This window comes from Pongo abelii, chromosome 5 (assembly GCF_028885655.2).
Source record: "Pongo abelii isolate AG06213 chromosome 5, NHGRI_mPonAbe1-v2.0_pri, whole genome shotgun sequence".
NCBI lineage: Eukaryota > Metazoa > Chordata > Mammalia > Primates > Hominidae > Pongo > Pongo abelii.
The window spans coordinates 371,963-395,102 of NC_071990.2; the positions used below are offsets into that span (position 1 = coordinate 371,963).

The 23,140-nt window shown below is 39.5% G+C and overlaps 1 protein-coding gene across 8 annotated transcripts in view; it reads right to left on the bottom strand.

Annotated features, from left to right (window-relative positions):
- The window catches only part of EXOC2 (exocyst complex component 2), a 204,859-nt gene that overhangs the window by 24,261 nt on the left and 157,458 nt on the right, over positions 1-23,140 (bottom strand). For 5 of the 8 annotated variants that reach the window (XR_008525798.2, XR_008525797.2, XM_054556853.2 and 2 more), the window contains 1 exon segment: positions 19,193-19,334. Coding sequence is in view for 6 of the 8 variants with exons in the window: in XM_054556853.2 (XP_054412828.2) it covers positions 19,193-19,334 (142 nt within the window). In the remaining 2 variants the exon portion in view is untranslated. 8 annotated transcript variants of the gene reach the window in all.

Sequence of the window (23,140 nt, forward strand, 5' to 3'; positions counted from 1 at the left end):
GAGTTTTAAGTTCCACTTCGTCAGGTTTTAGTGCCCTCATTCCCAAATTGATAAATGTCTTTTGCCCTAAAGTGGATTTTTTCAATGACTATTTGAGGAAAGGACAGCCTTCCTATGTAGCACATGAATGGGTACCTTCACCCTCTCCTGCTTTCTATTTTCCATCCCAGGATATTTTTTTTTCATTGCTTTCATCAGTAGGATCTCCTACTGATCAACGTGATCAATCTAAATAGGAAAACTCTTTCCTTGAGAAAAGAGAAAACATTGCCAACAGTGAAAATAACAGTGAAATGGTTACATGGCTTATTTTTTCCCATCTGTAAGAAAGACTTTATATTCATAAGAGTTTAGATTCATAAACTTCATAGACAAACAGCTTTCAAGACTCAAATATACGCAAGTGGAAAAAACTCTCCCTTCCCATTTCAAAATGTAAAGTCTGATGCGTAAAACAGACCATTATCCTAACATAAGATGTTACATAACTCATTACATATTTAGCATAGAATACATTTCACAAACTTGATACACTGAATTTTAGACATAAAGGTAGAAAGTTAATTAACTTAATATAAAGTGACAAACCATTTGTTTGAATTTAGTTTTTAGTCAGAAATTTTTTTTTCATTACAAGGAAACTTCAGTTAGAAAAGTGAAAGTGACAAGAAAACAGGATTCATTCTATACATGCAGATCAATGTGTTTGTTTTATACTGTGAGGTGTTACTTCTGGACATACTACTTCATAAACAGGCTTGGGTTAACTGTTTGATTTCACAATTTCAAGAAGGTGTTTTGTTTTTCTTTGTTGTTAAAGATTTTAATGAGCTGAGATCCAAACCAATGACTGCTATGAGAGAAGCAGGTCTGGAAGCAGCTGGGGTCCTGGCCCCTATTTTCCTGCATGGTCCCTGTGGCTCAATGAGTGAACGGTGGGAAGGGTTCCTGCCATGGCCTGGCACGCGAGATGGTGAAAATGCCAGGCAGTGCCGTGCCTGCTGCTGAGCGGGTGCTGCATCCCTTTGACTGCAGTCATTACCGTGCAGCACGGGAAAGAAGTAATAGGGTATAGTTTCTATTCTCAACATGGTGGGGGTCCATATGCAATTGAAGAAATAGTTGTAAAACCTTCCAAAAAGAAAACACCTTGAAATTAAAAACAATTTTGAGTCATAATAAAATGGAAGGCAAAAAAAAAAAAATCTATGAAAACCCAATTGCTAACTGGGATTTTAAAGTCCCATTTACAGAGTAAGAAATCCAGGTAGAAATGCGTATCTTTTAGAAGACTGATTTTTGAACATGCAACACATCTGTTCAGATAACTGAAACCACGAAGCACTGGCTTTGCACCCTGTTGGGACTGATGACTTTCAAGTGTGAGGCCAAGAGAGGGCCGCACAGGGGCATCTGGATTGAACCCAGCCCGAGCTGGGCAAGCCGCTCACCAGCAGGGGCCTGCATTTCTAAAGCTGCAATGCCAGCTCCGAGTGCGCTCCAAGGATGCCACCAACGAGGCACACAGGCTCAGGGCAGCAAGGGCAGGAACAGTGCCTCGTTTCATAGACTTGTTTCTTTTTCTAAGAAAATCTCATTCAAATAGTGAATTCCACGTTGCTTATTATTTCTCTTGAGATTTTATTAGCAATTACTCATCTGTTCTTCCATCTTCAGTATCAATGATCGCTTGCATCACTCCACCAAATTTGTTGCTTATTATTTCTCTTGAGATTTTATTAGCAATTACTCATCTGTTCTTCCATCTTCGGTATCAATGATCGCTCGCATCACTCCACCAAATTCATTGCTTAGTGCCTGGTACACTGTTGTGCAGATCCTTTACCCAAAACTAAGTGCAACCCCTTTACTCTTCCTGGTATCTTTATCGTTCATTAACAGCTTTGCCATACTTGGAAACTCTCCCTCATGGGTCGGTGTTTGTCAGAAGGGCAAGCTGCATATACACACACGGTCTTCTTCCTTGGGGTTAAGCCACTGTCCTTTTGTCAGCAGGGGAGGGCCACCAGGCCATGGTCCTTGAGCCCCTTCTCAGTTCTGTTAACAGCACCTGGGACTGAGGAAGGCCCACAGTACTTTGCAAACTCAATTCCAGTTGGTCCATGAACAGTACGGGTTTGAACTGCGTGGGTCCACCCATATGTGGGTTTTCTCGTGCCTCTGCTGCCCCTGACACAGCAAACCCAACCCCGATCCTCCTCTTTCTCCTCAGCCTACTCAATGTGAAGACAACAAGGATGAAGACCTTTATGATGATCCACTTCCACTTCATGAGTAGTAAATGTATTTTCCTTTCTTATGATTTTCTTAATAGCATTTTCTTTTCTCTAGCTTAAGAATACAGAATATAGTATATACATAAAATATGTAACAGACTGTTTATGTTATTAATAAGTCGTCTGGGCAACAGCAGGCTATTCCTAGTTAAATTTTGGGGGTGAACAAAGATTTCAGACTGTACAGCAGGTTGGCACCCCAACTATCTGTCGCACAAGGGTCTACTGTATTTACAAACATTAAGATATATAAAACGACACCGTATTGTTAACCCTGTGGTCTGACCCATGCCCTGTACATATGTTTCTTGGTAAGAGTGATAAAGTTAGAATTGGAGATGAACAGTTGGGCCTAGTTCCCTTATTTGAGCAAGTTACACAGCCTTTCCTGATTCTCCAAATTTTAAAAATTTGCCACATGGGGAAAACAGTATCTAACCCCAACATGGTCGGTGTGAAGATAAAATACAAGAATGTATGTGAAAACAGTAAGTAAACTGTAAAATATTTTCATTTGAAAATGGACCAAATGAAACACCTGAATAATCCATCAGGTTTTCTATATGAACCAAAGCAAAATGTCGTCTGGCATTTTATTTTCAACAACGGATGCTTAAACCCCACAAAATAGGCCGGCTCTGCGACTCTGTTTCCCAGCTCCCATTTTCAGGTATTTCCAGCAGAGCTGTTATGAATACAGGGGTGCTGTCTTTTGGTGGGCACAAACACTCATTCTCTTGGGTCACAGGCTGGAATGGAACTGGGTCACTGCATGTGTGTTATCTTCAGTGTGCTTCAGTCCCCGTGGGGAAGAGCCAGACCGTGTGCGTACCAAGAGCACGGCGTGGTCACCCACGGTTTACGTGCAGTGGCTGCACACGGCCCACGAGTCCACGAGCAGCACAGCTCCAGTGAAGCAAAATGATCTGCCGAGCCTGTTTTCCTCAGCAGAATATGAAAAAGGAAGCCACAGCACAAAACAAGGAGGAAAATGAGAAGAAACAAAAGTCCAAGCACACACACCAATTTTTCTTTTCATTAATGCAGCCCGACCACAGAGCGCAGGAATATGAGTTTCTTTCACGTCCATCGTATTTAAAGCCCACGAAGGGAGATCTGTGATTCCACAAAGCCTCTTATTAAATCCCTTCAATACACAAACTTGCTAAAAGTGCTACGCGTTCTATGTATAATCCCTAAAGTCCCTATTACTGTAATCATAGGCTGCCACACCATTTGCAACCAGAAATGACAGCAATTTCAAAAAAAGAAAAATGGGTTTTCAGATATCTTATATTTATGAACTTACTCTGGTTGTCACTCAAACATTTTGATTATTAGTATGTGATATTATGAGAAAATTGAAGTAAATTGATCCAAAAAGAATCTAAGTCCCAAGTAAATATCCTCTGCAATATAAGGATTTTAATAACATTGTCTTTAATTTGCTCCCATAGACACAAAGTGCTTTGTTGATGTCTCTTGCTCCACACACTTAAAAATCTAGCCACAAACTGAGCTTTTTATGCTAATTGTACTATTTTTAGACTCTTGATACAATGTAGAGTTTAAGCACATTGATTAGCTTGCTGAAAAATGATATACTTTTGAAAAGTGTTAGGAGGCAGAGGCAGAAGTCCCAGTTTGTCAACCAAATGCTCCTTGACGGCTGTAGACAGTGTTTCGTCTGGACTTCAGTTTCCTTGGCTGTAAAAGAAAGGGGTGTGATAGGTCTTCTCCGCCTCATCCAGGCTGACAAGTAACCCTTTTACTGTGGTCTTAGGAAATGTTCAAGTTGTTTTCAGTAAACACTCAAAATTTTTCCACCTTGAAGGTTTAGAACAAATAGTAACTATTTATTAGTAACTACTAAGCTGCCCTGTAATTATTTTGGGGTTAGTTTTTGCTGCTTACTAAGAGAAGGTGGTTAAGAAAATTGGAGATGACTACCCAATATTTACCAAGTACCTTTTACCTTGAAGGTTCTATCCTGGTTTTGGGAGAAAGTCACAGAGACGGCATTTCTGACCTCAGAGTAGAAAACAGGAAACATAGAGAGGGTTGCTCTGTGGTTTAACTTTCTTAACAAATTCTATCAGATGCTCATTTTCTACTAAAATGAGTAAATCCATGCGCTGCTCCCACTTTCCCATGCCCTGAGCGCGTGGTTTGCAGCCCCTGGTGCGCATGTGAGGCTTTCCTAGGAGCTGCAGGGCGAGGGCTGTGAAGACACAGATGCTCCAGGGGCTCCAGGGAGGCCAAGGGGGTCGCCCACGGGGCAAATGTCTATGGGAGAAGCCCAAGGGACGCAGAGGCAGGGGAGGAGCACACACCACAGGCAGATGTGTGGGGGAGGAGCCCAAAGGACGGAGAACCAGCAGGCCCTGGGTCAGGCCCGGTGATGTCCCAGGAGGAGCGGAGGAGGGCGGAGTCGGAAGGCAGCGAGGGAGCCAGGGAGGCGGGGCCCTCTGAGGGCAGAGGAGTTCTCAGTGAAGCTCCAGAAGCCAATGACCAGATCAGTGCACGTAAACCGCTTAAAAGAACACGTCAGGAACTGGTGGCTTCGCTCTAACCTAACAGTTCTTAAAACCTTGCTTTCAGTTCTAGCCATAATCAAGGCATTTGAATTATGTTGCTTTTGATGAAACTATAAAGATACTGGCTTTTATACAGTATCATGCCAGAAACAAATTTATAACATTGTTATGGTATAACAGCAGGAACACTTGGAATACACATTTTTCAGCTGAGCTCTAAGAATTACTTTTCCCTTGCCCCAGGTTGGCAATTAAGAACTATAACTTACTTCCACCCCACTCCACCTCACCCTACCCCAGAGACAAAGAAAACAAAGACACTGAAAAACAAACAAGCAAACAAAACCAGGAAGGTAGGTTAGGAAATGTGGGCATTGAAGGTAAATGAAAATATATGAAAAAAAGTTCATGTCTTAACATCTCTCCGTCCTGTCCACACAGTCTTCGGTCCTCCCCATCTGTCCCCTGCTTTCCTGTCACGGCTGTTGCTCTCTACAATCCTTAGAATGTCGGCACCACAGCAGGAGGCAGGCTTACCCAGGGACTGATGCCCTGACGCCCTGAGCACAGACAGCAGGTTCAGGGCTGAATGCAGCCAGTGTGGCTCCAGGGTGCTAGGGTGACAGGGCACATCACGGTCCTGGGAGGGAGCAAGGAGCCAGAAGGACTGTAATCATACAATGATTTCCAACAACAAAGGAGAGACGCACACAGCTGGTGGGTATCTGCAGTGAGCACAAAGTGGCTTCTGGGGGTTTCTTTTAGAAAACTTGCCTGTCCTTAGGTTCACCGTTGTGATTTAATCCCTTAGATTCTGTTAACCAGCAAGTAAACTACCAAGGCGTATGGTGACTTAGTTTGTTAGGAAGTCCAACTATAACATTTGGAAATCATCGGAGCCTCAGCTGTCTACTGTGATGCATGTTATAAATAACTGGGAAAGCACAACATTTTTCACAGTTTTCCAGTTCAAAGGAATAATTTGGAACTGTCTATAACCCTACACTACTCCAGTGCACTCCACCCATCCAAATACTGAGACAATCCTGAAAGTGTTTCATTAAATCTCACCTTACTGCAGAGTGCAAAGATATTAAAGTTAATCAAGTGGTTTTGCTCTAGCAGGCCATCTTTGTTCTTAAGGCTAGGAGAATACGCATTTCTAACTGTGACGTAAGGCTCTGGTTCTGGGGCGGCATTGGAGGAGAGGGAAGACAGCTGCTAGGCCACACGTATACGAAGATGATCCAAACTGCAGCACTCGCTGTCAACTTTCAATGTTCCCACACACAGAGCTAGCTCGTCTAGCTCCATCACTGGACCCCTAGCCCTGGCCCAACAGAGCTGTGTGGCACAGCTGGCTGAGCTGTCATCATGTGTGCAGACACCAGAGGCTCTGCAGGGCAGGCCTGAAGCCAAGGGATCAAAACAAAGGCAGGTTTTCCAATGCCCCACAGTCTTCAGATTAAACTGTTTAAGAAAAGCAACAAATTCAGGGCTAACATTCACACCAAATGTAGCCAAGACCAGGAGGAAATAATAGCTGGGCTGGGGGAAGAGGATGCCAAGACGATAGCATCTATTCAAGTATCTGTCACTATCTGTGTACCACAGGGCACACAGCTGTGAAGCGTGTAAATGAGTTTTGGAGAGAGTCCCTCCATAATTAGATAAACAAAACCAGGTCAAGTGAGAAAAAATCCCTAATGCTTCCCACAGCACCTTAGAAGCCTAAATTTTCAGAGTTCCTAGTACAGATATAGAATATGACAGAAGAAACACGCACACTTTCCCCAGCGCCTCACTGATGGAGGGACCACGGTAGAGGGTAGGCAGGCAGCCTTTCTCGCCTGCCTGGTGGAAGCGGGTCCAGCTGGCAATGACTTCTGAATGGAAGGGATGGTGCTGCTGGAATATGAGAAGGGGCCACGACTGCTGCTGCCACAGCCCATCCAGCTGTAGAACTGACTTTGGGGTGAGACTGAACGAGAGCTATGGGGTTAGAGAAAGCCAGGGCGTAGATAGGGTGGACAGAGACACAGTGTGGAAAGAAATAAAAGAGAAGGAAGATGTTCACATTTCATATTCCATCAATTCCTCCCAACGGCTGATTCTACGAAGCCAGGAAACCACCATGAGTGTGGAACATGGCACCCTATGGCGAGGCTGTACTGTCAGGGCCCAGGGCCCACCTGAAGAGACTCCCCCAAAGAGGGCACAACTAAATTAAAAAAAAATCAACTACAATGAATTGAAGCTCATCAAATTATGTTTACATGACTTCATAAAGGTAATCAAAAAATAAAAAAAAACCTTAGTAATGACCTTTGAGAAATACTAGGAAACCAACTCATTCTGAAAACTGCTGACGAATCAGGCATCTATCCTGCCTCTCCTGTATGAACTGTACTTCAGAGCTTAATGAAAAGAATTTAATTTATTTAGTGTTCCAGCTAACAATTATTATTATTTTCAATTTCTAATAAGGAACAGATTATGAAAACAATTACCAATGGTGCTATAACCATTAGATGACAAGTTTATGGTGAACTTTTAAAGGGTATACCAAGCTGATAACACTTGAATTCAGTTTTCAATCTTATCATCAAAAACAGAGACAACCAAACATAAGGTATCTCCTGATGGAAGTAAACAATATAAAATCAAACCTCAAACTGATAGCTTCCTTACTAACCACAAATTTACAGGAAACACAAGGGACAAAGGAACAGGTTAAATGACACCATGAGGAAGCTATCTGAAAAATCTAGAATGTGAGAAAATCTATAGAACAAAAAACCCAATTTATTCAGCTAAAGATGGGTGGGTAACAGGGAAACAACCACTTCACTGAGCACCAAAAGTGACTCAAGAGAGGTTTATTTTTCTTAATTAAGAGACCTATCAACCAAAAGTAATGTGTAGACCTTGACTGAATCCTGATACAAACAAACTGTCTAAAAAGCTTCTACGAGAATTTGAACATTGACTAAATATCTGATAAAATTAAGGAATTACTGTTAACTTTTTCCAGATCTAATAATGGTATTATGATTATGTTTCTTTAAAAAAAATCAGTCCTTATCTGATGTGTGTATGGATGAAATGATCGAATATCTGGAATTTACTTCAAAATAACAGATCTCAGAGGTAGTGGGGAGCCCAGGGGCACAGATCAGACAAGACTGGCCGTGAGATGATTGCTGCTCAAGTCGGCTAACAGGTCAGCTGGATTTGTCAGACTGTTCGGTTTGGATATATGTCTGAAAATTTCCATAACCAAAAGTTTTTAAATGACTGGGACTGTTTATTTGTACAACAGTATGTTAGTTTACCCTGATGCCAAACAGCATAGTTTACAGCTATCAGTTTAACACATAATAAAATAAATACTTTAGCAGATAAAACATGCAATGAAGAAAATATGTAGGCCACGGGTCATCTTGAAGTTAATAAATTTCACATTTAAGACCATTTGAGCCAACATCTAGCTTTATTGAAAAATGCTTGGCAGACAAAGAAACTATAACCAAATGTCTAAAGCATTGTACAAATGGTTTTACAGCACTGACTCTAATATATCAAACAGCTTATAAAGAAGAAGAAAATGTCTGAAAACAAGCAAGTTTAATGAAACTGTGTTTTTTTTAAAAAAAGATGACCAATGAAAATTATACTCCTTTAGAAAATGTAAAATTGCTTTTTGCTTTAAAGAGATTAAATACAAGACTATTAATATCTACCTCCAAACTTTGTAAATGTACTTAAGAATAGTCCTAGGGATTGACAGTTTTCCATCAGAGTTCAGTAAAGAAAAAAAGATTATTGACTTAGGCTTCTCTCTTCAGAGATGAAGTCCACTCAATTGGTATCTGTTTTGATCAAAAGCAGAGTCGTAAAGTGCCAAAGTACTCAATGACAAGGACACAGAACCCCGTGAGGGATGGGTGGGTGACAGGGAAACAACCACCCACTGAGTGCCGACACTCACAGTCCACACTCGGAGATGAAAACAGATTCTGAAAAGTGTCCCAACAAACAGCACTAGGAATATGATGTTCATGATGGTACCCTTAAAATTCTGTGGGGCTCAAAGAGTCTTTAGAATAATGAAGAAAGGTAGAACTGCATTTAGGAGATCTTTGGTGTTACAGTATTTTATAGTATTTGAATTTTTTTTTTTTTTCTTTTCTGAGACAGGGTCTCAGTCTGTCACCCAGGCTGGTGTGCAGTGATGGGATCTTGGCTCGCCACGCCTTGACCTCCCAGGCTCACGTGATCCTCCCACCTCAGCCTTGAGTAGCTGGGACCACAGGTATATGCCACCATGCCCAGCTAATTTTTGTGTTTTTTTGTAGGGATGGGGTCTCACTATGTTGCCCAGGCTGGTCTCTAACTCCTGGGCTCAAGCGATTCACCTACCTCAGCCTCCCAGAGTGCTGGGATTACAGGTGTGAACCACCATGCCTGGCCTTGAATTCTTTGTAAATGGGGTGTCCATGTTATTTTTGGTTATTTATCCTAATTAATAAACCAAAGTTCTCTTTTTGACATTTATTGACTAAAAAATAGTTGACTCAATTTGACTTTCTGTTGAAAATAACTATTAATATAAAAAACCCAAGGGTAAATTTGGTATTTTATAGATGTTCATTTTCACCTATCATCTATGGCTTGAGTAACCCTTACCAAGGCATTAACCAATCAACTAGTAACTGAATAAATCTATTACTGGATGCTTACTCCAAGGCAGGTGCCTTGCTAGTCATGGATACAGAGAGGAGACACAAGCAGGAAGGTTCACATCCAGATAGGTGGACCAGCAGAACAGTGTGTGGTGAGCACTGTGAGCTGGGCTGGGCTCAGATGAACTGATGGGGACAGCAAGGTGTCTCCAGGACTCAGCCAGGTCTGAGGGGATGAAAGGAAGGTCGCGTGAAGGCAGCAGTGTGCTTAAGGGCATCTGGGAAAGGGAATGGTGGGTCTTTGAGGACTAGCAATGGCCCAGTGTGGACTGAGTATAGATGACCAGGAATGGCTGGTATGAAGAGATGAGGCTTCAGAGCTAAGCAGGTCAGCACATGACCAGTACTAAAGCTGTTTTCCTCCAAAGGCTAGGGGCCATTAAATGACTGTGAGGAATGAAGAAACCTGAACAAAAATGAATTTTGAAAGAATATTTCAGCAGGATTTGAGGGTGTGAGACTGGAGAGGAAGAGATCAGATAGGGAAAAAAAAAATCTGTTCTGATAGGTAATATCTGAAAATCTAAATCTGATAGGTAAGATAAAGAAACCTGAGATGGGATGGCACTATGCAGAAAGGGACATTTAGAGCCTCTGCTGGCCAAGGGGGTGTGTCCAAGTGCTACCAGTCTGGTGTCCTTTAAATGGAGAACATTCAGGGCACACTCTTGAGATCAGTACCCTGGCTCGACAGATGCTGAGGGAGAACACGCGTGCTTACCATCTTGGTTAAGTGAGAACGCAATGCTTCCACCTCCTGCGCAGTACTGTCGGCTTCTCTGTTTACGCTTTAAACCTGGAAATCAGAAACTGCTATTTGAACAACTTGGAAAATTTGGACAGTGCCTTGTATAGTATAGACTTGGTAATATTTGTTGACTTTATGAATGAAAAATGTACTTTCTACCTGTACATGAAGTATTTTATAGACATTGAGTATACAGATTAAGAGATCAATTTCACTTTATTCTACTCTTGCTGTTCCAAACATGTATATTTTCATATCCATGAATTCAAGTTAGACTACGTTTAAACAGGGCAATGAATGTATGGTTTATTTTGGCAGGTGCCAAAGTATAATTAGGTCTTTTAAAAAAATTGTTTGTTTTTGGAGACAGGGTCTCTCCGTGTTGCCCAGGCTGGAGTGCAGTGGTGCAATCATAGCTCACCATAACCCTGAAGCCCTGGCCTCAAATGACCTTACTGGTGATATCACTAACTCACACGATTAAAATGCAGCTTTCTAAATTCTTCTTAAAAGTGTACAATCGGGAATGGAAAACTACCTCTATTTTCCGCTGAATTGATAACGTGAATACAATGTTACTATTTGAAGGTGATGTTTGGGGTAATATGAAGGTGTGGGTGGGGTGCAGAGCTGAACTAAGACATTACAATATAAGTGTATCTAAATGCTTCCACCAAAACTGAAAAAGCAGCAAAGGGAGGAGAACTTGAAGTTTGATTATGTTAAACAGAGGGGGTAGCCCTGCTTATGGATTTATTTTTTTATTGATAGAAAAGTAAGAGCAATATATGCTGAGTGGAAAGAAAAATGTCTTATAATCCTTATTCGGTCATTCATTAGGACATTTACATATGGGGAAGAACCACCAGACCCGGCAATGACTGTAATTACGTAGAGGTGTCATCTTGGGAAGAAGTTACCATGGCTCCTGCCTCTGGTCATCCAATGACTACCAAACGCTACGGCACATCTATATCTATGCAACAAACCTGCATGCTCTGCACATGTGTCCCAGAACTTAAAGGAAAATGAAATAAAATAAAAATAAATAAAACAAAAATTTCAAACATAAAAAGAAGAAACCCTACTTAGTCATAATGAATTAGTGTTCCACTCTATGGACAACAGTGCCTTGATCTGCTAAAAATAATTGTTAGAATTTTTTGTTCCAATGTTCATGAGGGACACTAGTCTGTAATTTTCTTTCCTTGTAATGTTCTTGTCATATTTTTGATTTGGGGTTATGCAGGTTTCATAAAATAAGATTGAATATGCTTCCTATTATATTTTCTGATAAAGTTTGTATAAAATTGGTATTATTTATTCCTTAAATGTTACATAGAACTTATTGGTAAAACCATTTAGACTTGGAATTTTCCACAAAGAAAGGTCTTTGACTGTGAATTCTACTTAATAAATATAGAAATTTTTCTATATTTAATCATCTTTTAAAAAATCAAAAGTCAAAACCCAAAAAGTTTGTCTTTTCTATTTTCCCACATATCAACCATTTCTGATACTTTTTATTCCTTCCTTTAGATTCAAGTTTCCATCAAGTGTGAGTTTCTTTGGCTGCATCCCTCTGTGCCTTCTGCAGGAGTGCTGGGCACCTGCTGCAGCAGTCGTGGACAGCCCTCAGATCGGGCTGGTGCAAGCTCCCCTCCTGCAAGGGTTCAAGCGCCCCCTCCAGTCTGTCTGCTTTTGACGGCTCTCCAGTGCTTCTCACAGCTGGGTTTCTATATTCTGTGCAGAGTTCAATTTTTAACTGTGGAACGGTTAGTCTGATAAGTTCTTCCTCTATTACTGAAACCAAAATTCCTCTGAAGCTTGTACTTTTTATTCTGTGGTAGTTCTAATTAAGAAAGCATGCTACATTTTGTCATTAATTTTAGGACAGTTCCATCACAGGCTTACATAAAGGCATTGTAGAAACTTTCTAAGTGTAAGACAGTGCTACTACTAAGCTAACTTTACTAGGTTTTTCTTCATAAATTTACCCAAAGTGGAATTTATTCCATTTTCAAATGTCTAATAAAATGTTGAACATCATTCAATGAGTGTTCTTGCAATGACTAGAGGCTTTCCTCTAGACTGACATGAAGACATGATGGCAATAAGTCAGCAACTAGGATTCCTGAAAATATCAGGAAAAACTGTCAAACGACTTGCTGAAACCTAAATTCACCATGTATGCCATTTCTCTATCAAACCAAGTGTGTGTCCAAGAAGAAAACAAGTTAGTACCGTATGTGCCTGTTCTTTGTGGGTATGCTGTCTCCATAAAGTTTTTCATTTCTTTAAAATATAGAAATTTCTTTTTTAAAAATAAAAATACATCTATTCCTCCCCAATATTTTTAAAAACAAAATTTTAAAGTAGAAAATTAAAGTTTTCTAGCATGCTCCCTCCTATCCCCTTTCAAGATATGTTTATACATGTCATATTGTACATATGAAATTGATACATTGTCTTTTTCAATAAAAATGAGGAAAGAATGAATGCATGTTTCCTTAACCAACATTTTCTACCAATATATGGACAGTCCCCCACATATAGGTATGCATTTACTTATCCATCTATCCATCTCATCCATTATAAAGAAAGCATAGTATTTGTTTAGATATATAATAAATTATCTAACCAATTCACTACAGATGGGCATTTAGTTTTTCAGATTCTACATATATTAAAAAATGTTTCAATAAACATCACTGTACATAATTCTTTAGTTACTTCTGTAAAACTTTCCTTAAGGCAAATTCTTAGAAACAAAATTTCTAAGTAAATTCTATACATATAAATGCGTGCATACACACACACACACACACACGCACGCATGTATGTGTATAGATGGGCCAATTTACACTCCTAGAAAGATGACAGAGTAGTTTGTTTCTCTGTACCTTTGCCAAAAAGCAGGTATTATCAAGCTTTACAATATGTGTCAATCCAGAGGCTTTTAATAAAATGATACCCTAATGGTATTTTAAATTACAATCTGAGAATTGATGAATTTTATCCTATTCTTATATTTATTGGCCATATTAGTTATTTTGTGAATTTCATGAACTTGTGTCTATTCTACCAGCACATCTGCCTTTTTCTTTGTGGATTTCTTTTTTTTTTTTTTTTTTTTTGAGACGGAGTTTCGCTCTTGTTGCCCCAGGCTGGAGTGCAATGGCGTAATCTCGGCTCACGGCAACCTCTGCCTCCTGGGTTCAAGCGATTCTCCTGCCTCAACCTTCCGAGTAGCTGGGATGACAGGAATGCACCACCACACCCGGTTAATTTTGTATTTTTAGTAGAGATGGGGTTTCTCCATTTTGGTCAGGCTGGTCTTGAACTCCCGACCTCAGGTGATCTGCCTGCCTCACCCTCCCAAAGTGCTGGGATTACAAGAGTGAGACACTGCGCCCGGCTCTTTGTGGATTTCTAATGGAGGCTGTTTATTGTCTAGCAACACAGCACAATGCCTAAAATTAAGGGCTGCCTGGATTTGAACTCGGAACCCCTACCCCACCACTTCCTAGCTACGTGACCTTAAGCAAGTCACTTAACCTCTTTGTGCTCAGTGGCTTCATCTATAAAATGAGAATAAAAATACTGCTTACTCCTTGAGGTGCTGTTATATAGATTAAATCAGGTGATTTACGCAAAGCCCTCTGCCTTGCACATGGTATATATGCAATAAATGCTGACTACGTTACTAAACGTGTACATAGTAATGTGTGTGTATAAATGCATGTATAAGGAATATATGTATAAATTCACATATACATGTAACATACAACTTATTTTATAAGGACCTGAAAACATTTTAATGGTCCATTTTCTCAGAGAGCTACATTAAACTTTGAGGTCTGTCTGCAGTTTTCCATTTTTTTGAAAATCAAACAAAAATTACAATTTCTCCTTATCTCCATTCTTGTAGTATTTTTCTTATTCTCTAGAAATTCTATGCTGGACCTGAGCTTTGAATGATTTAAGTTGCAGGATGCAAGAGATAACCTAATTGTGCAACGTCTCTCGTAAAATTCAGTGAAAACATCTGCAAGATACATTCTAAAAGGTAGAGATCTTAAAATAAAATTCAACAAGCATAGACTCGAGAAGAGCTGTGCTTCTGCCTCTGTCTCCATAATTAGATTTACATTTTCTTTCTCTTCAGTTTGTTGGAATATGCTGCTTGGCACACTGCTTGGACAACACACTTACAAGTCTCTCCCACTGATGGACTGTGCACCCCAAGCCCGTGCTCTGGCACATCACTGACGGGCAGAGGTTACTCTACTCTAGGTTATATGCATCATACATGGAAGCAACCAACTCTGCTGTTATTTTTAGAATGGTCCTAGACATTTATATAATGTCACAAATTATATAAAGTTTTCCCCTTCCCATTATAATTTCAATTACTATAATTAATATAAGAACATTTGAATCAAAAATCAGTTCACTATTTACCTATAGAAAATGATTAAGTTTAGATTCACTTAGTAAATACTTTTAAATAATATATATTAATTTAAATTTTTATGACTTTTTGATAGAAAAAATAAAACCAGTATTCAACAGAAAACTTAAAATACTTTTTTCTTATTTAATGTTCCAAAGACGTGAACTTCAATGTGTATTTGTAAATAAAGACCAACAGTATTCTTAATTTATTTAAAATTTATAAAATTCAAATACTAAGAACTCTTAATAATTGCAGATAACAGAACAATTAAAATCTTAACAGCAGTTTTGTGACTCAGAACTAACCAGAATAATCTTTACTGACATATACACAAATAAAGAGGTGACACCAATTTAAATACCCAACGGTAAGATTTAAAAAAACATAGCTATGGCTTTAACGGATATCTCTTGTTGAATCATGAAATTAATCAACTGGATTTTTTTTTTAATCACTACATACAGTATCGGAAACTAAATTTATTGGTAACTACAGCAATAAGTAATCAGTTACCTACATGATTTGCAAAATTCAGTTTCTGAAGAAGTAAACTCTGAAGATAATACTAAAGTTGTTAATTGAAATTATTTTGGAAGATTAATAGTCAAACTATTTTGGCTGCTCACTTTACACAAGGTCTCAACTTAAGTCAGCTTTAAACAAACTAAAAATCACTATATGACTATGCAAGGCTGAGGTTCAGTTAGTAATCATGAAGTCAAAACTACAAAAAGAACAGAATTAAATAGAGTTTATACAAGTGAAACGAGCACCGACGACTTCTACATGTTTTTGGAATCTGAGAAAGAGTAAATAAATTGCTGATAGTATGGTGCCGTGTGCCATTTGCTTATGAAAGAAAGTTTGTCTTAGGAAAAAAACAAAACCAATAAACGAAGCTATGTTAAAAAAAAAAAAAAGCCTCACCACTTAATGTCACACAGCCAGAAGAATCTTAATTTTGTATTGAAGATTATCTGAGGTTACAGACTCTTATTAAGATCAATCTCAGGATTACATTTAGGCTCTGATCCTAATTCACAACAGAGGTTTGTCTAGTTCAATGTCATGGCTGGAAAATATGAAGGTCACAGAGACGGGACTCTGGGTACCTTAAATAAATCCAGTGAGGACTCTGAAATTCCAAGTCGTGGTAACTAACTGGATGCAGTAGAAACCTAAGATCCCTGTTAGTCTGGCATTGCCTGCCATTTACCCCCCGCGCCCTGGTTACTGCTCACTGAAGTGCTGTCACAGGATTCACAGCCTCGTGATAATGGCCAGCAGCCCCTGCACTTGAAGTACTGCGACCTAACGACGCCCTTCAGGGAACAGGCCTTCATAGATGTCTGTTTTCCAAAGACACCTTGGAGTGGGTGGATGGGAAAGACCTGCCTTTCACCTGACAGACATTCTCGACTGCCCCTGCCTGTGTTCGGCATACACTAAAGATACCTCACTGTTTGTTAAGGGAGGCAGCAGGTCTGAGAGACGGCTGGCAAAGAAAAGTCTTCCTCTGCATCAGGGGCAAATAAATCCTCTTTCTTAGTAACAATCGGAGATTTCAGTGACGACAGAGAAGAATCACTTTGTTGAGACTGAAACTCGGTGGCCCATTCTAAATTTTTATAGTAATCACTGAAGCGCAGGAAACTCAGAGGGGCTGTGTCATGGTTTTTTTCTATTCTCAAAGAAATATCACAAGTGATTTAATAGCCTTGAACATAACCAAATAAGATAAGCATGATTTCAGAGTGAACAGTTAATGTACTTACATGCAAATCACAGGGGAAGATACGAACTTTAACGAAATTCATTTTAACGATTACTGAACAATGTGTTACTTTTTCTGTGGTGATGCAAGGTAATACATTGTTCGGTAAGAGTTTAAATAGTTAAACAGATAGACTTGCTGATGTGTTAGATATACTTGACAGTTGCATTTTAATTGAAATGCAGTTGCTCAAATTTAGCAAGTGTACACAACTACCATATGAGAATTCACAAAGGACAAGAAAATGAGTACTCTAACTCATTTTCATTCAGCAAATATGAATATCCACCATGTACTGTTTATTAAAAAGCGAATCAGAAGAACAGTGGAAGCTAAAACACTGTATAATGTACTTTCCTACTGAGAAAATTTTGAGAAAAATCAAAGGCGTATGGCAAACACTTGGAAGAGAAGGAGCAACTGGCACATTTAGGAAGATGGTATATTATTATAGAAAATGCCAATCTTCATTTACTCCACAAACACACACACAGCATCAGCTGAGTGTCACAAACTGCACTGTGCTAAAAACTCTGAGAACAAGACACCCAAACGACGGCCTTGTGCTGAGACTGTCCAGCAAGGAGGTAGATAATGACAAAACATTTCCTGCGGGCACAGAGAGTGGTAAGAACTGCTCTGGGAGCATCACGAATGGAGGTAGGCCAATTCAACCTGGAGACATGCAGGGGATGGGCTGGGTGAGCTCCCAGAGGACACAGGGCCTGGAAGGGCAGGAGAGGTTAGGAGAGGGGCAGAGGTGAGAGGGACTAGGCACAGGGTTCACAGTGCACAAAGCACCCAGCCTGCCTCCTGCCTGGGGGAGCCCATGGAGAGGGAAGTAACTCATAGCAAGCACAGGGAGTACTGCTGGCCCTCTGCATTTGTGGCCTCTGCATTTGTGGCCTCTGCATCTGTGGCCTCTGCATTTGTGGCCCCCCACAACAGTGGCTTCTGCATCTGTGGATTCAACCAACCATGAATGGAAAATATTCTGGGGTGGGGGGACCAGATGGCTGCATCTGTACTGAGCATGTACAAACTTTCTTCCTTGTCATGACTCCCTAAACGATATAGTATAACAACTATTCACAAAGCATGGGCATTGTATTAGGTGTTATAAGTAATCTAGAAATGATTTAAAGCATACAGGAGGATGTGCATAGGTTACATGCAAATATGACATTTCACACCAGGAACTTGAGCGTCCGTGGAATCTGGTACCTGTGGGGATGCTACCTTGTCTGAGAAGTCTGGGGTTAGCCTCAGGGAGAATGAGCCTCCTGGAAGGTTTTTCAGCAGGGGATTGACAGGATCCAATTTATATTTTAGAAGGATGAGCTTTTCAAAAAGGCAGAGGTTGAGTCCAGCTGGAGAGGGGCTGTGGGGTGGAGCACTGGGGCAGTGGGCAGGGTGCCAGGGCAGAGGCTGGCACAGCACAACTTCCCAGGTTTTACTATCATGAGAAGATGTTGTAAGAATTTTAAGTAAGATACTGATAGAACCTGCCTTAAACTTTAAAAGGATGTACTTTGAGGGTATGAACTGAATGTGGTTTGGGCACAGAAAAGCGTGTGTTCAGAAAAGCACAGGAGGAATAAGGGCTGGCATGACTGCCATGACTGTGAGCTCAGGAAATTCAATAACTGTGGTCACATTAAGTAACCGTGGCTAATTTAATGATCCCAGTTTTTAATTTAGACTTTGGGCATCACTATATGTGAACAGTATACAATAAAAACCAAAGGTGTTTAAACAGTAAACAATTTTATCATCATTTAGTGTAAGCGCTATACGATAAAAACAAAAGGAGGTTAAAGTGATTAGTTAAAACAATGAAGTTACCAAACCTGTTAACAACTCACTGGTGTGTTGTTATATCTGCATATATACACCCATGAAGAACCCGTGTCCGATACCAGCAAGACCACTTCTACATAAACTACTTCTCTACAAAAGTGCCAACGGGCAGCTTGGTTTTAGGTATTCCACACTATTTCACACAAAGAAACAACTATTTGATCAATCAAAAGTTTACTTGATTCAGAAAGCAATAGTTATTTTAAAAATATATATTTTGAAGTGATTCAAGTGACTTTCATTTGAGATCACAAAGATAATACTTGAACTGTGTCATTCACCCTTCTGTGACTCAATTCTCTTTGCGAAATTCCTGTAATAATCTCACTCCTACACGCCTTTCTCCTAGCCTTTGCCTTTACAGCATCACTAATCAGGTCTTACATAGAAGTGACCAGATTTCTTTAACACATTTTTTGATGATGTACACAAGGTCATTGCATGAAACTGTCACTCACAATCACTCTATTATATCTATGTGAAAAGATCATAGGAAGCAGGAATGCATTACTAAAACGATTAATTATTTTAAGTTATAATTAATGATTCTCTAGAATTTAAGAAGAGCTTTAATCCACTGAGTAATAATACAAAGTGTCCAATTTCCAAACTATCCAAGAAATGGGTTTAAGCAAACAAAAAGTTAAAATCAAATTAATCTCTCACTCTCAGCAGATATGAGAAAAATGAGAATAAAATGAAAAGAGTTCAAGCAAGTATCAATTGATAAAAGTATATCCACATCTATTACTCAAGAAACTTTATTACTTACCTGTTGGAGGCAGGCAGTCTTTCCAATCAAAATATCCTGCATAAATTCCAGGTTCTAAGGAGCCAACGATGGGATCTGCCTTCAACTCGATGTAATTTTCAAAGAGTCTTTGATCTAGTTCTTTCAATGAGGCCATGCTAACCTATAAACACATAATGAAGAGTATGAGTTGCCTATTTCAGGGTGATGGAAAAAGTAAAATAATGTTAACCATAAATACTTCAGACTATAATAAAAGCACTTCTCAATTTTCCTACAAAAACTCGTGACTTTTATTTATATATTTTCAGTAATAAAGATCTCTTTTAGCATAGCTATTTTGCAGGAGAAAAAATAATCTCCATATATGGACTATAGGTCATTGTATTAGTCCGTTTTCATACTGCTATAAAGAACTGCCCAAGATTAGGTAATTTATAAAAGAAAGAAGTTTAATTGACTCAATTATGTTATGCATGGCCGGGGAGCCCTCAGGAAACTTACAGTCTTGGTGGAAGGCAAAGGGGAAGCAAGGCATCTTCTTCACAAGAAGAAGGAGAAGGCAGCCAGAAGGAGAAGTACCCAGTGGAAGGGGAAGAGAGCCCCTTATAAAACCATTAGATCCCACTAGAACTTACTATCACGAGAACGGCATGGGGGAAACGGCCACTGCGGTTCAATGACCTCCACCTGGTCTCCCTTGGCACGTGGGGATTGTGGCGATTACAAATCAAGATGAGATTTGGGCACGGACAGAAATCCTAACCGTATCATTCATTTTTGAAAATACTAACCTCTCATTTCTGTACACAGAGCAAGAGGTATTATAAATACTAAATTGTAATAGCCAGTAAACTACAATTAAAAAGGAACCATTTAAAATTATGTTATGTTTCTTCATATTAACTAATTCATTTGAAAAGTGTTACCAATAGAAAATAAGCCTGCTCTGACACTCTAGCAATCCCAGTGCAGCTCCCCTGGATTCTCCCTCCAGTTACAGCTCCACCTGAGTGGTGTGCAGGTCAGGCCTTAGATTCTAAGGCAACTCCATAGGGAGGCCAGACACACGCTCGCTGTCATGGGCAAAAAGAAACAGGAAAGACCCCTATTAGAAAGTCCTGTCCTTGGCACAGTTCAGCTGCATGGACTGTGGGGGCTCCTGATGGGAGTGGGAGCAGAAGAGGGTAAGGAGGCTGGCATCAGCCCTACATGAGTGTGCCTGGTCTCACCAGCAGGCAGGAGGCCAGAAGTGGAAGAGAGGGGAGGCAGAGACCCAAGCATGGAGGATATGGGAAGTCTGGGGTGTGGAGAGTCTGTGGGCCCAGGTCACTCTGCAGGGGGCTGGTGGCCGTTCTGCTTCTGCAGCACTGGCCTGAGAGGGATAGGCTTCTCTCCAATGCCAGGCCTGAGCTGCAACGAACTACAATGAAAAATAAACACACATCTAAGGGAGTCCGCTGCTACGCACAGGAACACCCATCGAGCAGCGAAACTCAGCTGCAGAAGAGACAAGCAACAACTTGAACAGAAAAAAGAAAGAAAACCCTCATGAAGATTAAAGTATAATACAAAACAAGATTTCCAGAGGTGAAGCATACAACTTCCAAAGCTAACAACTGAGTAGATTAACAGAAGAAACTCCTGGTCACTGTTGAGACTGATCTGAAGTGCAAGAACTACTTCAAAGCATAGAATAAAAATGTAAAGACATGAAAATTATGAAGAACAAGACTAGAAGATAAGCCCAGGAGCTCTAACATGCAAAAAATAGAAATTCAAGTAAAGAAATATAAGCAGCTAGAGAAAAGGTATTAATTAAGCAAGCAATAGGAGAAAATTTAACTGGATCTAAAGAAAGACCCAAGTTTGCAACTTGAGTAGGCTTGCAGAGTGCCAGGCTAGACTGGTAAGACAGCCCACATATCTAGGCAACTACTGTTAAAGTTTCTAGTTTCTAATACATTTATTCTAAATGAGAGAGAGACAGAGAGAGAGAGACAGACAGAATGACTTTCAAGCTTCTAGATCAAAAGAATAATTTACTTACAAAGAAGAAAGAACTGGTCTGACGTCAGATTTCTCACATGCAGCTGAAATCACTGGATTAAAATCTACAGGAATGAAAGAACAGAACCCAAGAATCCTGTATTTAGCCAGCGTGTCATTCTCTTAACAGACTCCGAGAAAGATATTTTTGGATATGCAACGGTTCAAAGAGTATTTCACCCATGTAATGAGAAAGGGCTCTAACCTAAAATCAAATACATCAGAACGAAGAAGATGAACTACTGAGGAAAACGGTGACAGGCAATAACTCTGAGTTCCCTCTCGCCCTTCTTTATCTCTCTCTTTCTCTAGTATCTCTAAACACAAACTGAAATAGATGATTAGAGACTCCCTGGGCATGTGAAATACAAGTGCTAAGTAAGATTTCTTCAAAGGAAGGAGGCATCCAAAAGGGAAATACTAATAACACACAATGAAGAGATAACATATCAAAATCTGCGAGAGAGAACCAGTGGCTAGAAATTTATAGCTGAAAATATTTTAAAAGAAAAGTTTAAAAGGAGAAAAACTTAAATTACTGCTCTAATTTTCTGCCCCAAGTATCTAGAAAAAGAGAAAATTAAACCCAAAGAAAATAGAAGGAAAACATAAAGAACAGAAATCAATTTTTTAAAAAGGTAAATATTAAAGAAAACCACCAATGCCAAAAGTAGGTTCTTTGAAAATAATGATAAAAATGATTAGCCAGGCATAGTGGTGCGCATCTGTGGTCCCAGCTACTTGGGGGCTATGGTGACAGAATTACTTTAGCCCAGGAGATTGAGGCTGCAGTGTGGTATGATTCAACTACCGTACTCCAATCTGGGTAACAGAGCAAGACCCTGTCTCTTAAAAAATTGGAGATTTTTTAAAAATTAAAAAGGAGTAATGACAAAAACAATAAGCTCCTGGGCAAGACTGATGAAGAAATAAAGAAAAAAACCCACATATTGCCAAGAACAGAAATGAAAAAAGAAACATTCCTATAGATCCTGAAGACATTAAAGGATAGTAAAAGGACATTACAGTTTTATGCCATCAAGTCTTCACAACATAGAGGAAATTGCTAATCTGCTGAAAAACACAACCTTCAAAAACTGGCACAACTAGTCCTATATTTATTAAACTAATTGAATCCATTACAGGCAAGGGTTTGACAATGAAAACTTCGGGTCCAGGTGGTTTCACCTGTGACTCTACCAAGCATGTAAGGAAGAAATTACAGCACACACAAACACTTTCATAGAATAGAGGCTGAAAGCATTTCCTATTTTGTTTAATGAAGCCAGTATAACCCTAATATCCAAACTGAGCAAGATATTATAAGAAAAAAATCACACGCCAATAGCCTTCATGAACAAAGACATAAAAATCCAAACAAACTATTGGCAAATAAAAACTATAAATAAATTTTAAAAACATATCACGCAGAGGTGGTATTTTTTCAACAGATGAAAAAGCACTTGAGAAAATTCAGTATACTTTCATGACAAAAATTCTCAGTAAACTAAGACTAGAAAGAAAATCAGCTGTGTAAAGGGCATCTACAAAATGGTACAAATATAGAATGCTTTCTCCAGAAGATCAGGAATAAGGCAAAGTTGTCCCCTTTCACCACTATTTCAAGATTATACCAGAGGTCCTAGTCCATGAGATCCAGCAAGAAATAATACCAAAAAAGAAGAAGTAAAACTGTTTTTATTAACAGAAGACATGATTACGTATTTAGAAATTCTAAGCAGGTTGACATACTAATGGAATAAGTAAATTTATGGAGGCAGCAGAGTCAATAACAAAAATCAATTATATTTCTATATAATAGACACAGAAGAATTATAATACAATACCATAAAAAATAAAATACCTAGGAATAAACTTAACAAAAGACATGGAAAATCTCTAATGGAAACTACAAAACAT